General features: G+C 40.6%; 1 protein-coding gene and 1 long non-coding RNA gene across 2 annotated transcripts in view; one reads left to right on the plus strand and one right to left on the minus strand.

Annotated features, from left to right (window-relative positions):
* On the plus strand, positions 1–3,856 carry LOC149917437 (uncharacterized). The gene is made up of 3 exons (XR_016467707.1): positions 1–678; positions 1,876–2,002; positions 3,774–3,856. It is a non-coding gene; the product is annotated as an uncharacterized LOC149917437 (long non-coding RNA).
* The window catches only part of CMTM7 (CKLF like MARVEL transmembrane domain containing 7), a 24,994-nt gene continuing 11,359 nt past the window's right edge, over positions 3,187–16,821 (minus strand). Inside the window, exons 2-5 of the mRNA XM_031590265.2 lie at positions 9,525–9,698; positions 6,315–6,413; positions 5,279–5,360; positions 3,187–4,931 (exon numbers count right to left, since the gene is read on the minus strand). Of these exons, the coding sequence (XP_031446125.1) occupies positions 4,918–4,931; positions 5,279–5,360; positions 6,315–6,413; positions 9,525–9,698 (369 nt within the window). The 3' untranslated portion in view covers positions 3,187–4,917. The remainder of the gene's footprint in view (positions 4,932–5,278; positions 5,361–6,314; positions 6,414–9,524; positions 9,699–16,821) is intronic.

Below are 16,821 nucleotides of genomic sequence, written 5' to 3' on the forward strand. Positions count from 1 at the left end.
TGTGGCTACTCTGTATTTCTAAAGCCTAGCTTTCACACCACCAAAGCCAGAACAGTACCAGAGATTTCAGAATCTAAATTCTGTTTCACTGTAAAGTTGAAAGCTTGTCTTGGCAGCTACCTTGCCCACAAGGGAGGAAACTCCTTGGGGCTGCAGCGTGGCTGGGCCTGGCAGGTGATGAGAGCTTGGTTGATAGTTAATAAATTGTAAAGTCATTAGTCCAGTAAATCAGTGCAGATACAAGATGACAGTAAAAAAGAGCATAAAGCTATTTCATCCGTTGTTTATGGGCTTTTCCTTCGGATTCAGACTCCAAGCTGGTGGGAACCCACTGCATACGGTCAGTCTCTACTAATAAACAATGGCACATGCTTACTGTGTACCTACAGGGGACTGGTTGAGACTGTTGGACTTTGGGTTCAGGGACAGGCAGAATAGAAACAAACTTCAGAGCGGCTGTGTATAGGAAGAACAGCTTTTCCTGTTTTCCAGCTACTGTCTCATGTTGGAAAAAAAGTAATCATCCTTCTCCAGAAGGGAAAGACAACAGTGTGAATTTCTGACCTGCTTCTATGGAGTTAAGCAAGTCCTGGGACCAGGGACCAAAAGCATAAGCTGTGTGTTCCCAACAGGATGACTGTGAGAGTGTAGCCCTACGCATCTGCAAAAGAGAGAAAGGTAAGCCAAGGGCACAGACCCTGCACCTGTGCAGCAGTCTGAAAACTGAAACAGCCTGAACATGAGGGGTACACACAGCCTGCTCAAGAATACCCCAGAGCTCTGCAGAGAGGGCACTCTCCTGCTCCATGGGCTTAAAGACTGGCAGGTTGGCCTCCCGCAGGCCCCTCTCACTGTCTCACACTATGAGGAGCACCTCCAAGGCTCCAGCCAAGTGCTAGGCTCAGCAGTCGGGCCTACTGATGCATAATTGCAGCTTTCCTTATCCCTGTGGTGAAGAAGTCCAAATGCAGCTGTGTAACCCTATCATGAAGGGTGCATGAGGCCACTGTCCAGCACACAGCCCCTCCAGCACCGCAGCAGCACTTCTCTTTCTGTTGTCTCTAAGAAAAGTTAAACAAGGCCAAACATGTGGCAACTTGATGATATTCTCCTCAGCCTCTAGGTCAGGTTTATTGCAGCTTCTTTAAGCTGTAGCAGAACATGAAATTTCTAGACAAAGATATGTAATACATATGCTGTGGGAAAGCAGAGAAGAGAGACTTTTCTATCACTGCAGGCAAGTCTGCTGTTTAAGCTCTAATGCAGCCATGAACTATTGATATCTGCCAGCTCCTCTGACAGCAAATAATGTGCTCACATTAGATCCTACTTTTTCTCCTTGTGCCCTGCACCTTTTTGTCCTAATGAGTGCATAGTCCTCTTTCCTGGAGCATCACTCAGCATTCCCTCCTTCATTAAAACCATGATATTAATTCATTTTTGACCCAACATCCTGTCGTCTCATATCCCACAGTGATGTATTCTTAAATCCCCTTTAGAAGCAGAATCCAGCCCCTTGCAGTAAACACAATGCAAAATGCAAGTATTTTAGGGCAACAGAAAAAACTGTCACATAACCTGCAGTCTTCATCCAGTACTGTGCTCCTCAAGCTTTTCAGAACCATCCTTCCTCTTTTTTTCTTTTCTTTTTTTTTTTTTTGTTTTTTTTTTTGTTTTTTTGTTTGTTTTTGGTATAAGTTTCATTTCCCCTTCTCACTTACCCAGTTCTTACCCTCACAAAGGCACTATTCAATCTCTGGCTCTTCTCAAATCCCCAGAGGTCAAACACCAGCTTTTTCTTTTTTTCATTATGAATCAGTTTGTTACTTATTTTCTTCTCTTCTCTCTCTTTTTTTTTTTAAATTCAATTTTCAGCAAAACTGAACCCCAAGATCTACCTGTGTTGACTCAAAGGAACAACAACACTCTTCATGGGTCTGAAGAGGATGGACATTTCTGTGTGGTACAGTCAAGAGACCAGCACATCTACACACCTCGGAAGGTGAATAGTTTTTTTCTGGGGCTCATAACATCTTTCATCCTCCAGAATACTTCCTGATGCTCCCCAGACAGAAAATCACTGCACTGGTAAAGGAAAAAAAAAAAAAAAAAAAAAAAAAAAAAGGAGCAAGATAACCCAATTATCATTACATCATCCAAATAGCTAACAAACATAGTTTATTTTTAAAACAGCTGGAATCTCATATTTGACAAAGTCAAAGACAGATGGAGCTTTCAGAACAAGGCTGACACTGAAGGAAAGTTAAAATGCTTTTGCTGGCATAGGTACAGTAGTGAGGTGCCAAAGTCCCTGTCAGACAGAGCTGTCATTCAAAGTTCTGCTAGTAGGTTTTGATATCACCAAAAGCTGTGCTTTTTTCTGGTAGACATGTTTCACAAGAATCTGGGAGAAGCAAGGAAGTTATATCAGCATAAATGTCAGCTTTCCAGCCTGAAAGCATCCTGCTTTAAGAGCTTCTGGTAGGTCTATGAACCCAACAGTGTCTCAACAACAAAGGCTAGAGGCATATCTTAGACCTGTTGATGGGCACAAAACTCAGAAGGGAACTTTATGTCTCTTGATCCAGTGTAAACAAGTGCAGCAAAACAGATTCTTTGGGTGATCAGACTGTGTCATCCAGAAATCCTTTGGTGGTTGGACCCTCCCTCCCCACCCCCCCCCCCCCCCAAATAGTAGCAAGAGACAGAGTCAAGAGGGAGGCTGAAAAAAAAAGATAAAGAGATGAGTGTGCAGTGCACAGAGAGGGGCAAGGTTCCAGCAGAGCATTGAAACAGCCTGTTCTTCACCACAAGCTCAGCCCCAAGCCCAGCCTTAGCAGATGCATCTCCCCATTGCTGCATTCATGCTGAGTGCAACTGAGCACTTGCTTTCCTTTAGATTGCCAAGATGGGTGAAAGCCTGTGGAAGGTGCCTAATATCTATCTGAGCAGTATTCTCAAGAGGCAACGGTGCTACCGTCAGAAACAGCACTTTCCTGTTCTCCCAGGGGAAAGAAGAGATTGTTTCTTTAAATACCTACCATGTCAATCCAAACTGAAGTCAGGGTGCTGATTTCCAAAAACTGTGGCTAAGCCAGTCTTGGCAAGCGAACCAGTGAACAACCACCCTTTGTGCCAAAAAATAAAATCAAACCACATATATATATATCATAATCTTCTGCAGTCTTTTCAATCAAAGTAAGGTTTATTTGAATAACCTTCTGTATTCATGCTGAAGCAGTTTATCTTGGAGTGAACACAGGTTTCTTGATCCACAAGAAGTAGACTTCTTTGCATTCAAACTGTTTCCTGTTCTGTGCTGTTTTAAGTCACTTAGGGAAAGAAAGCAATAAGAATCACAGAAACCATGCACCACAAGAAGGGAGATTCCTGCCTTTCCAGGTTGTCTGTTCAGTTATTTTCACTTTCTCAAGATTCTTAGAACTTTAGAAGTTGGCCCTTTTCTCTTGTCAAAGAGTGAAAAACAAATAAAATAAAAAAATCAATGCAGAGACCCATACATAACAAATGGCAACGCACGTTGATGTGCTACAGGGCACAAAAACATTTCTCAAAAGCCAATCATTAAATTAATGATTAATTAAATTAATTAGCAGTATTTTTGCAGAATTTATGACAGGCAGAAAAATGAACAGCGGGCCAGGAAATGCTTCTTTCCTCCAGTCTGGGTCTGGTAAAATATATAAATCCTAATTTTTAATTTATTTTATTTTGCCGAAATGCGCTGCACTGTCCTGCAATTGTCCTCACAGAAAAGACCAGCTTACAAATGCAAGTTCTGCTTCACAGCAAGACATGAAAGGGAAGAGCACCAAGGAAGAGGACTTGAGCTTCACTTTTTTCTGCAAAAAGTTTCCAGTTCACCAGAAATGGAAAAGATCAGAAAGACAGAAGTGCAAAGCAAATAACAGCATTGTCTCCATCTTAAATTTACAAACAGCTTCATAACAATATCAGGTTGGAAAAAACTCTGTCCAGGCTCTGAAAACATGGATCCCAGCATAGTCAGAAGGGGGAAGCCACATGTAAGAGAGAGAAAGAAGCACGCTGCACTATTTGCGATGGGCTTTCCATAAACACCATTAGATTCCAAAGAGAATAACATCTTGGAAATACACAGAAATTTCCTACAGAACAAGTCTTCAAAATGTCCATTCCACCAACAACTATTTACGAAAAGGAAAGAAAAAGATCCCGCAAACCATTCAAGCTTATTCTTGAATATGTATTTCCTGTACTTGGCTGAGAGAATTTTTTAATAATAATTTTTGATTGATCTGATTTCATTGTGTACTGCCAGGGCTAGAAGGGAGTATTTGCAATGATTTATACAAGTTGCAGTTCATAATTTTTGATAGGGCTGAGCTGCTGTTGGAAAAATTCCATGGTTCTGAACTTGGGTCAGCTTATCCATTCACAAATCAGTTTGTAACAGTTCCTTTGTTGAAAAACCAGCCTTGGAAGTTAAGAATCAGGCAGAAATTTGCAGTATTTCCCTTCTGTAAACAGATAGAGGAAATCAGAAGCACTTTTTTTCATCCCTTTGAAAAGAGAACCAAACAACTCTCCAAATGAGTTTTAAAGGCACTTAAGGCAAATAGCTGGAAATGACTGCAGCCCAGCTTGAGAAACAGAAGCAGCAGTTCTCTGTAAAGCTCAGAAAAAAATTGGTTCTCCATTATATGCTTCTTCTGGGGGGGGAAGTAAACTTCTTTGGATGAGGGCAACAAAAAAACTTTGGTTCATAATGTTGTTTTGCATAAAACTTCAAGTAGATCTTCAAAAGCCACTGACTGTCCAGACTAATAACAAAATACCCACATTCTTTCCTCAGTGATGGACGGTCCTCTTTGGTATAGTATTTTGTAAGGCAGACATCTTGCTGAGATGAAGGAGTCATACAGCTGCATCTTAGAAAAGGAAGACAGTGTCACTTGTACCACCACAAACAAATGAATTTACTTGATTAAAGAACGCACAGGAAACCTTGTTTTGGTGGGAGGGCAGGGGAGTGTGGAAGATGAGACAGCACCGATACTTGCTAGAGGCAAGTTATTTTGCTCCACTAGTTAGCTGTGAAAAGTTGTCAGCAGCTGTGACACATGTTTTGACCAAAGTGTAGAATTACTGCTTTGTGAGTAATTTTGAGTAACAAGGAATAGGCTGTTAATAAATCCTTCCAGGCAGATACTGCCATGGGAAAATATAAATATTCATTTTGTGAAGCACTTTGGCAGGCACTAAGCATGATACTTACTTGTTGACTGCGTGATGCAAGAAACCTTGTAGGATGACCATATGCTTAAAACACAAAGGACTGTAGCTAGGAATCCAAACGTCTGAATGAAAAAACAGACAAGCCACAAATACTTACCATTAGATGACACATAATCCATGAATGTATGGACTCCTGCATATTCAAGTACATATTTTATGATGTTAACAGACCAAAAATGAAGTTATATTTTACACCATTCTGCCAACGTGCTAAAAAAAAATAGTTACCATAGAATAATAGCAGCTTACGCCTTGTCAAACCAATGACTGAAAATCATATAGAGTAGAGAGAAAAAGCTGGACAGCTACACAGTGTCCCACCTGCTAGACTTCTCATTAGGACACTGCGTTAAAGAAAAGACTTTTTCTGACACCTCTGATTGTTGCTCTTTTGGCAAACCCCAGACAAGTCTTTATTTGTCATCTGCCAGATAAATAAGTTTCTCCCTCTCCATCTGCATCTACAAATAACCACTGGGACCAAGCTTGTGAAAGCAACTCTTTATCCTAGTTGCATTGCATTTTAAGTTCTGTTGCCCACACTCAAAACTCACATCTCTGAAGAACACTTCAGCCAACAGAGACAGAATACATCATCCAATACATAGATCCAGGATGACAAAGGGTTTTAGCTCAGGAGAAATAATCTCTATTCAGGTGCAGAAGATGCAAATGCAGAAGACTAGGATGAAATACTAACTTGCAGTTGTTACAACAGCCATTTGTCAAACCTAAATTGTCTTAATTCTTCCCCGAAACACATTTGTCTTTATGCGTTAAAGCTAGAGGCTTTTGTTTCAACACATATTCATTTTAGTGGTGAGATTGGAGTCTCACAAAACCTTTTTGTTGGCATTATGTTATGGAACATTCACTGAAACGAGATAGAAGACAGTACACCAACCAAGAAACAAGCAAGGCAAGTCTGTAAGAAATCAAAGTGATGAGCAATAGGTTTCTTGCACTCAACTTACATTGCAATAAAAAAGTATCAAGACTAATAAACAAGACCTTACCGCTCCAGCCACTAGTCCAGTCAAATTGTAACTCTTTGATGCTGCTACAATTGATGCAATGAGAAGCAGAATTGTACCAATTAAATAATGGAGAAATTCCTGTAAAGACAAGCAAGCATAGATTGCTTCAGAAGGAAAACTTATCAGAAAAGCATTTCAGTATCCATCAGAATCAGAACAAATTGGCAGTGGTTACTCAAAGTTAAAAAAAATAAAGAAAAAAAACCCATAAAAAACAAATGACAAGTTTCTGTTTGAAAGGGAAGGACCAATCTGCAGCTCTACTAAATATCACTGGAATAAAATCTAGTGGGTATGGACTCTATTTTTTTCATTCAGTATGGTACAATATGGGGGGATAAACATGTATATTTATTGTACCAAGAATGCAATTTACTCAAAGACACCATTCTGAGGAAAGGAAAAAGCCTTGGGGCACATTTCTCTAGCCTACATACATGAAATGGCAAGGAGTAGCAGAGGAAATGCAAGAGCTTCTACTTCTAATCAAAAAATAAGCTGGATTTACTAACAACTTCCTTATATCAACCAAGCCTAGAAACAGGAGAGAAACCACAAAAAGCACAACTATGCAGACATTTGTAAGCAACATCAGGTTCTAGAAAAGCTGCCCAAGTCTTGTAAGTTGCAGCTTAGTAATGCAGTAAATCAAACGTGATGCAACATTTTTTTTTTTTTTCTGAGAGCACTGAGGCACTACATTCTAGATTTTCTCTGGTGTGACAAATATCAGCCTAGGAGTCAATTTTGCCTCACAGTATGCAGAGTTATCTGTGGATTTAGGTTTTGAATCTTCATGAAGGTTACATCGATAATACAGGTGTCTTCAGAACATTGTGTAGTAGGATGTCCTGGTGGGATACATGAGTACTGACTTTGTACTGCACTACTGCATGAGCCACACAAATACCATGTGTAAGGGAGACAGGAGATTCCTTGTCAAACCAAAACAGAGAGTATATAGACCCAAAAGAAAATTGTTCAATGAAATTCCAGAAGAGAAACAGTCTGTCAAACCATACCACAATTTCCCTCTGCTCAGATTTTTAAACAACTGAAGAGGATCTTTTCTATAAAGCAGGTTCTCAGACTACAAATTACTTTTTCCTTGTAACCTCGTTTCAGGTGATCAAGATCATAACCCCTGTTTTTGCTAGAATAAAGTATTTCTATTACAAGTCTCCTCTGGTTAGTCCACATCGCAGCAAGCAAATTACGTATGCTGTTTCTTTCTTAGAGACATCTATTACAGAGTGTACACAGCCTGCTATTTTCACGGAACCCAAGGGATGGAGACAAGTTGTAAGTGAATTATCAAAGGCCATGTTACATAGAGAATGAACCCCTGGCAGGACCAGGACAGTGCCATTCTGGAAAAATGCTTTTGCAGCTTTAAAAGTTGTCATTACAGAACAAACTCCTCAACCGCCACAGCTTTACTGATTGTAAGGCACACCTCTGATTGCAATGCAGGGATCTTGCCAGGAAACTCAGCCAAACACTAATCCAAGTTTCCCAAAGCCTCTTACAGGCTTTTCAATTCTGTTCCAAAGATACTAAAATATTTGTCTGAAAAGGAGATGGTTGTAAAATCAGGGAATCACAGAATATCTCGAGCCCAACCCCTGGCTCCACACAGCACCACCCAAAACCCAAACCCAATGTCTGAGAGCGCTGCCCAAACGCTCCCTGAGCTCCGGCACTCAGTGCCGTGCCCACTGCCCTGGGCAGGCTGTTCCGTGCCCACCGCCCTCTGGCACAGACCCTGTCCCTAACTCGCAGCCTGATTCTCCCCTGACACAGCTCCATTCTCTTGCATCTCATCGCTGTCACACACAGCAGAGCTCAGCGCTGCCCTCCGCTCCCTGTGAGGAGCTGCAGCCACCATCAGGCCTCCCCTCAGCTCCTCTGCTCTGAGCAAACACAGGGACCTCACTTGCTCCTCGCACACCTTGCCCTTCAGAGCCTTCCCCATCTTTGTAGCCTTCCTTTGAACACAAACAGCAATGTATAAGCATCCCATTTCATTAAGTTATCTGAAACTAAACAGCCACAAACTGCAGTGCCTTAAATTCACCAGTGCAGTGTGGAACATTTTGAAATGAACAAACAGATAAGAAAAAGAAAACGTAGTGAATGAAAATGTCAAAGTGGCAGAGTTCTGTCATTCACACATTAAATTTTGCTTTACAAAACTCTTTCCTTTTTCCATGCAAACATATTATCTCTAAATAAGGACAGAAGTACTTTCTAGAAACAAATACTAGAGGTACATATTTTAAAAAGTGTTGCAAGTCTCCATTTAAAAAGAATTTACTTTTTTTCTTTGTTTAGAAGTGGAATAAATTGCTACCTCACCTCTGTAAACTATTTTCATAGCTTCCATTAAAAGCCATTTCAAACACTTCTTGAATTTCAAAACTTCCTCTACATCTCTCTGTTTGGCTTTCCTCACCCCCTTAGCTCTTTCTCTGTGGGATTAACAGGTCACTATGCATCCAAGAGAGATGTTGTCAGAGGTTACTAAAATCTGTGATCCCACAGCAGGACAGATGACTTTTTTGTTAGCTGATCTAATCAAAGCTGTTGAGGAAGTTCAGGTCTCCCATTTTCTGTGGTGCTTGTTAGCTCTCTGCTAGGATATAAGAGATGGATGTACAGAGGAAATGGTGGAATGAGGTAGGATATCCTGCAGGAAGTTCCTAGTGAAGGCCAGGCTATGAGCAGTCAGGCTGAGGATCCTATTTCTCACTATTGTTTAAGTTACCTATAACCATACTAAAAAGAGACACGTTTGATTTAAATAGCACATATAAACTTTATTTTGAGACAGGATGTATTACATGAATTCTAATGCAGTGAATTGGTACTCTAGCAAACATGTAGCTACTATAAACGACCAGAGTTAGGGCCCATCTGCTGACACTTTTTTCCAGTTGTCTCAGAATAACCCAATTGCCTTCACTGGGGCAAACCTGGATTTATATCTGTGTAAAGGAGATCAGGATCTGATTCAAGTGAGCTAAAAGACTTAGAATTACAACACCTTCTGAACTCAATACTAGTAATAAAAGCAGCAAAGGGATTTGTACATGAAAGAGAGCCTATCAACATGTGACAGCACAAGAAAATGAACCAAGTAATCCAGATATCAACCCACAAGAGAAGCAAAAAATCTGACAGACTTACCGCAAGTGGCCAGCTAACACAAGTGAGTGACCTGTAGATTCTGAAAATGTGGATTATGTAGAAGAACAAAATCATAACCAAGTCGCACATGGTAACAATCTGAAAGTAGCTGTATGCACTGTAATCTGTCCACTGAGAATTATTTACACTGATGAATCCGACCAGCAGTGAGATCTGAAAGACAAAAGACACATAGAAGGTTTTTAGAGTGGTGCTCAGAGGCCTATGAAGATGACTTCAAACACAACAATATGTCATTTAAAAACAGAAGGCAATCATCCAGAGTAAACTGGATGGTCCCAACAAAATGGAGGACAAAGTAACAGGTACAAAAGTGTTCAAAGCTGAGAAAGAGCCAGCTGCTAAAAAGAAAGCAATGATCCCTGCGGGATCCAAACTGAAGAAGTCTGTATTACAAAACAAGAGGTCTCAACTAGAGAACAGGTGCTGAATGCCTGGTGTTACAGCAGCAACTGAAGGACCTAAACCCTATGGAATTTCAGAAGGACATGGATGGCTCACTGCAGCTGAAATGACTAAGTGCTGTACAAATGAATATGCCCATGAACACCTTTAGTTCTGTTTGATGGGTGCTGGCTGTAATTGAGATAATAATTTCACTCCTCTTTTTCTATCACCTATGCAGCAGAATTATCAGTAGATTGCGAGGTAGTACTGTAGGAAATGATGTAACCATGTGAAGAAACCTTTCAAAAGTTTTACTATGTTAGCAGTGTTACAAAAAACCACAACTTCTGTTACTTGTAGGCTTGCAAAGGACCTGCCAAGCATGGGTGATTGAAAAAAAAATCTACCCAGGATACAGCCAAATATTTTATTATTACAGGCTTTGGTAAAGTGCACTTTCAGCCTCTGTAATTTTTAGCTCACCCAAAACCAGACAGGAACAGTAATGATTCACACTTTAAAAGTTTCTTCAAGACACAAAAAAAAAAAACTTTCTGAGGAAGCCTGTACTTCAGTACCGCACGTATAATCAACCTTCAAACTCCTAATCAACTCCATCCATTATCGTTTAATTAAAATGAAAAGGAAAAAAACACAACACCCAAATAACATAGCTCAGATTCTTCCTACAAAAGAGCCAATTCATTGTCACAACATGATGTGGCTGTTTGGATAGAGTTTGGTCAAAATATCAATTTATTGTGAAGTTCTGATGTGCATATAGAGCTTTTGCTTGCACCTGGGAGTGTGTTCTGTTTAGCCTACCCACCTAAGCAGGTGGAACTGGGCCAAACATACAGCAGGAAGAATCTGAACTCTGTTGTTTGGGTGTCGGATTGTTTTTTTCCCCTACCTTTCAAAATGCATGATACAGGTCAGTCCCTGCCTCCCCAGCTAGTTTCTGCCCTCTAGTTTGGGAGTTCAATGCTGCAGCATCCCATCTGTTTGGTACTTCTCTCTGCATCATGCCTATTCTCTGCCTCCCAACTCAGGTCTCACAGCTTAGCCACTGGGTAATCCTAAATGCACAAAGTCTTGCATTTTAGGTATGGTGAAGATTTCAGAGATGTTACATTTCATAGAAGATGAGAAGGAAATGCTCTCCACAATTCAGCATTTCCTACTTTCAAGCCAAGTTCTTGAATTTTGAGATCATTTTAATGATCTCCCCCAAGTGAGGGAGAACAAGGGAGTAGTTAGAGCTGCAAGGGAAAGGATGGGAAGCAGAAGCCAGGCTGGCTCAGGTTGATGTCTGAGCTCCCTGAATCTGTCAGCTGAGCTGAGACACCTGACTGAGCTGCTGGATGACTTGAACTGTCAGGTGGAGAACAGCGGGTCATTTACCATATCATCTAAGAGATCATTTGCAGTGATACAGGACACGCTCCTAATAATTCAATAAGAAAATGAAAATCACATTCACTGACTTTAATTCTAAAGAAAGACTCAACAACAAAATCACAGCAAGTGCTCATAATTCATGATGGGATGAGGACAATGGCTGTCTAAAGCTAAAAGGAGTCTCTCTTATTCGGGTGCTTTTACAATGACCGGTCTTCAGTTTTTACACTGTACAAACCAAAAAAGGTTCACAGAAATGGTTTTACACTGAACCAAACCAGTTCACAGAAATGTTGAATTTGCCTATTAGCTCATTTCACACTTGAACCATTTCCTTTATCAACTTTTTTACCGTATATAAAGGGTAAGAAGGACTGGGGCCCTGAAATATAGCCACCGTCTGAATAAGCAGCACTGGTAAACCTTACTTACTTTAAACATTACCATATCCAGTTGCTAAGCTTTATAAGTTGAAAGCAGGAAAGCATAAAGGTTTCTTTTTCTTCCTTTTAGATAGCAGGTATAAAAATTTCAGAACAAGCAGACAGAAGAATGAGAGCGATCCAATGACAAGATCAGCAAAATTCCTCTGAGGAGTTGCATTCCTCAGAAGATCCAAGGGAAAAAAACATCTGACCAGCTTCCAAGAACACGGTAGAAACTTGGATTTAACAAACATGCCTTCCATTCCAAGTGCCAATTCTCAATTAAAACAACATCCAAAACAATTAGCAAAGATTCCTCCTTTCTTGCTTTCAGATGTGCCCCGGTTTCCCCCATAGGTAGGAAATAACTATGGGGAAGATGCATTTCTTTCAAATATTTCCTTTCTTAAAATAAATTTCCCAGCACAAGATTTACACACAAATTCTCAAGAGGGCTCTCTGATTAGAGGCACATAATGCTGTTTAACAGAACGGGCACAAATGGGACAGGATCAAGAACTTTATATAATGCTATACCATGCTAACCACACAACATTGCCCATATGGCTGGCAGGTACATTCAGAGTTAAAAAATCATCCATTAAAAAAAACAGAATAGTAACCAATGTAGCAAGTAGAGTCACAAAATTTTGCTTTTTCTTTTAAAAGTGACAAATACCAAAGTTTCTTCACCAGGTATCAGAATTTATCACAATATACTGATACCATAAATAGGCAATGACTATATCTCACTTTCTTCTCTTTAATTTCTGCTTCCAGAAAACTTGGGAGTGAGTGGTAAAATGATTAACACGTAACTGTCTGAGATAAGGTTTAACATATACCTCAGAAGTCAGTTTGTGGCACAGACCACATGTAGATAAATAAATATATACTGAGAGAGAAATGAATGGCAAAGTGATCAAATGTTATGAGCATTCTTTATGCATCTGAGCTCAGTGGAACAGGTTAATACATCTTGAAAATAAAACCTAGAGCCACAAAAAATTGAGAGTGCTGCCATTTCCATTTCAATATAATATTTCAGATTGTGAAAGCAGCAGACTTGGACCCCCAGCCAGCAGGCCAGTCACACTAGAAGAATGAGGTAAAAGTTGGTCAGCATTACTGGAAATATTACTACACAAAATGGAAGCAGGCTTCTGACCTGCATTACTCAACGGGTGAGAGATGTTTTGCAGGACATTATTGATATGTTTTCTGGTTTCTGAAAAGCAACACAAAGAACATATGCATCAATCAACTACAAGGGACGATTCTGGGGTTTAAGTTAAGCTCCGTATTTATTCTGTTTCACAAAAGTTGATTAGCTTAAATTAATCCACTTCTTGACTTCCTATTGAACCAGATGCTATAGTTGAGTCATTAAGATTTCAGGAACGCTGGATATTTTAGGAACCATCTCCCAATGAAGCCAACATGACCTAAAGGCAATCAGCAACTGCCAGAAGGCACTCAACACCTTACCAGAGAGAACAGACACTACACAAGAAAGATAGTAAGAGTCCACGTTCTCTTCTCTATTTTGGGCTAGAGAAAAGTCAACCATCTCCTCTGCAATGTGCCTGTGGAAAATGCTAGTCCTTGAATAGCTGTGACATACGCTCCCAAGCCTAAACACTGCTCTGATTTGAAGTGAGCCTAGCTCTACCAAAAATTAAACACTTAGCTTTCGCCTAATACAGTCTTCCTTCAAAAGCCAATCCATGTCCCCTAAAAAAGGATTTTTAGTGTGCATTAATGGGAGATGGGACATAGCTTGGGAGATCTGATCTTCAGATCGGGGACCAGAGTTTATGGCGCCGCTGCCTTTACTCAGTGAGGGCAAGGCTTAAGACTGTTCTACTCTCTGTGGTGGCTTCACTTGCTGAACAAGCCAGACACAGGCCATGCTAATCAGACATACCTAGGGCTGACAGGAAAGAGAGGAGCTGCAGCAGCACGCTTGTTTTAACCATGCAGGAAATGAAAGGCGTAATCCAGTTATGCGTTGGGTGCTCTTAGCAAAAATCACAAAAAGACTGAGGCTGGAAGGGACCTCTGGAGGTCATCTGGTCCAATCTCCTGCTCCAGCAAGGACACTCGAAGCAGGTCTGATCATGTGGTAGAAGACTGTAGTTTATCTGACCACAGAACAATTTTATAACCCAAGAATAAATCTGTGCAAGTGCCTGGTACAATCTTTTTCTACTGTCCCACTTTAATGGATGTAATAAATAAAGCCCTGACTTTATTACCAATACTTAATTCTTTTGTAACATTTGGAGAGAACTAAATTTTCTTCAGACACCGCTACCTGCACAAATATAAATCCAGCATGATCTCCAATACTGACATGCTATAAAAAAAAGCTTAATGTTCTGAGCATTAGAGACACACTTCCACAGACAAATACTGACAGAAGATGGGAGGAATTGAACGTCAGTGCCTCCTGAGTTCCAGTCTCAGTTTTGTAACCTTATTACTGCTTAGATTTGAGTAAATTATGTAATGTTGTGCTTCAATTCCCCCATTCACCAAATAAGGGCTAATAGAATAGAATAGTTCAGTTGGAAGGAACACTGAAAGACCATTAAGTCCAACTGTCTGACCACTTCAGGCTAAACAAAGGTTAAAGCATGTTAATGAGGGCACTGTCCAAAGGCTTCACTGACAGGCACACGGGTTACCAATCACCTCTATAGAAAGCCTGTTCAGTGTTTGATCATCCTCCTGGTATAGAATTTTTTTCTAATGTCCAGTCTGAACCTTCCCTGGTGCAGCTTTATGCTACTCCTAAAGACTTGTCCTAAAGTTCTTCACCTTCCAAATACTTCAGACATACAGAACAAGGCAAAATGTTGAACACTGCAAATAAACAATCAAGATGTTTATGACCCAGTCAAGATGACTGTTTACATTTATAGTGTAAATGAGAATAGATGTCTACAAAAAACAAAATGGAGCAGCAACAACAAACAAAACAAACAGCAGCAACAACAACAAACAAAACAAACAAAATCCACCAATAGATTGATGCGACAGATAAGTGTGAATTAATAATATATGAAAAAAAAATTCCTAAGAAGTCCAATGGAGATGTCAGGGAACAAGTAAAAGAATAGAAAAAGATTGGTCTTTTGGGGTTGCTTTTGGGTTGATTCATTGCCATTACTCCACACGATTAATAAAAATGAGTATCTTAGCTTACTGTAAAATTGGTAATTAGTGATTAGTGTCTGTTTCCTGACTACTGCCATCTGAAATCCAGGAATAAACTCACTAACTCCAATGACTCCAATGTGGTGTTGGTAAGCAGGCATTCTTTACTTACAAAGTTGGATGTGCAAGAGGCTATCTCCACACTAACCATCCATACCTTGCACAAAAGACCTTCAGCTTATATTTGTTACTTGTGTTACACATACAAAGGTTTCCCCTGGGCAGTACATACATACTCAGTAATTCCCTCCAAAATCATTAACATAGGGTCCTGCCTCCTTGCACGTGGTCAGTGATTTTGGGTGGTGGTCTCAAGACCCTCAGGGGATGAAGCAAGCAGTTGTCTTCTTCATGACCACAGATTGCCCTCCTCTTCTTTTTTCAAGTTGGCAGTTTTCCATAGCTCGTTTGCAATGATGAGCAACACTTTATATCTTCGCTCCCTGTTTTTCTAACCTAGCAATAATTCCTTGTAGGGTGATATACTGGAGAAGGCGCCCGCACTGACTTAGATAACAATTATATACTGGGCTCCATGAGTAGATAAAGGATGTTATGCTTAGCATCAAGTATATTTTGCTTAGTATCAGACAATTAAGACAAGTGTGTTTTGCTTAACATCAGCTAGTTTTGTGAAAGCATGTATTATTCAATTAAGGATATCACTATCACTTACTTACAGTAAACTCTGATATCACGTGTTGCAAAGAAAACACCCAAAATACATCCCAAATAGAGTCCTGTTTTCAAACTGGAAACATAAGCTGCAAAGTTCAGGTCACTATTCGTCCTCTTGACCGCTCCTGACTGTTCTTTCCCACGCATTATCACTGGCCTGTATCTAGCTGTTCTTTCACTACTCCAATAATGCCCATGGAGTAAGGGTTACCCTTTCCCACTGTGTCTGCATAGCACCCAGTTCAGTGGCTGTGTACTGGGTCTGGCTGGGAAGGAGTTAACTTCCTTCACAGTAGCTGACACGGCACTGCGCTTTGCCTCTGTGGTGAGAAGAGCGTTGACAGCACATCAGTGTTTTGCCTATTGCTGAGCAGTTCTCACACAGTGGCAAAGCTTTCTCTCTGCATTACACAAAGCAAGAAGGCTGGGGGTGGGCAAGAGGTTGGCAGGGTACATGGCTGAGCCAGCTACCCAAGATGGCCCCAAGGATATTCCAGGCCATGTGATGTAGTGCTCAGCAACATGCTCAGAGCAAGGAGAAAGACAGGGTGATGTTCGTGGCCATTGCCTCTGTCTTACCAAGCAACCATTATGTGTGCTGAGAGCCTGCTCTCCAGGAAGTGACATGGCATCTGCCTGTCAATGGGGAGTAGGTGAACAAATTCCCCTTTTTGCTTTGCTTTTAAGCACAGCTTTTGCTTTCCTTATGAAACTGTCATTATCAAAATCCACGAGACGCATTTCTATTTTCTCTCCACCCCAGAGGAAAAGGGAGCACATGAGAGCCAGGCTGGGTGTCTGGCTGTTGGCCATGGTCAGCTCACCTCATTGGCTGTCAAGGTCTGGGACTTCCAGCTGCTGCTGTACTAAAAATCTTAATTCTTCCAAGTCTCAAGATCATATCCTGACCTGATAGGTCAAAACTGCAGTCTTGCCACGTGACTTTTAGATATGGATAATAGTTTTCTTTCGCTATATAGAAAATAAGATGTGAAATGCCAGCTAAACTGCTGGGAAGAAAGATAATGTAGATAGGAAGCAAATCTGCATCGAGATACCCAGTTCTAGAGAAACACTAACTCTTATCTCAAAGATTTCGAGTAATACCATGACACACACACTGACACGTACAATCTACCCATCACTGCATTATCTTTCCATTT

The sequence above is a fragment of the Phasianus colchicus genome, chromosome 6 (genome assembly GCF_987193195.1).
Source record: "Phasianus colchicus chromosome 6, bPhaCol1.hap1.1, whole genome shotgun sequence".
In the NCBI taxonomy this organism is placed as follows: domain Eukaryota; kingdom Metazoa; phylum Chordata; class Aves; order Galliformes; family Phasianidae; genus Phasianus; species Phasianus colchicus.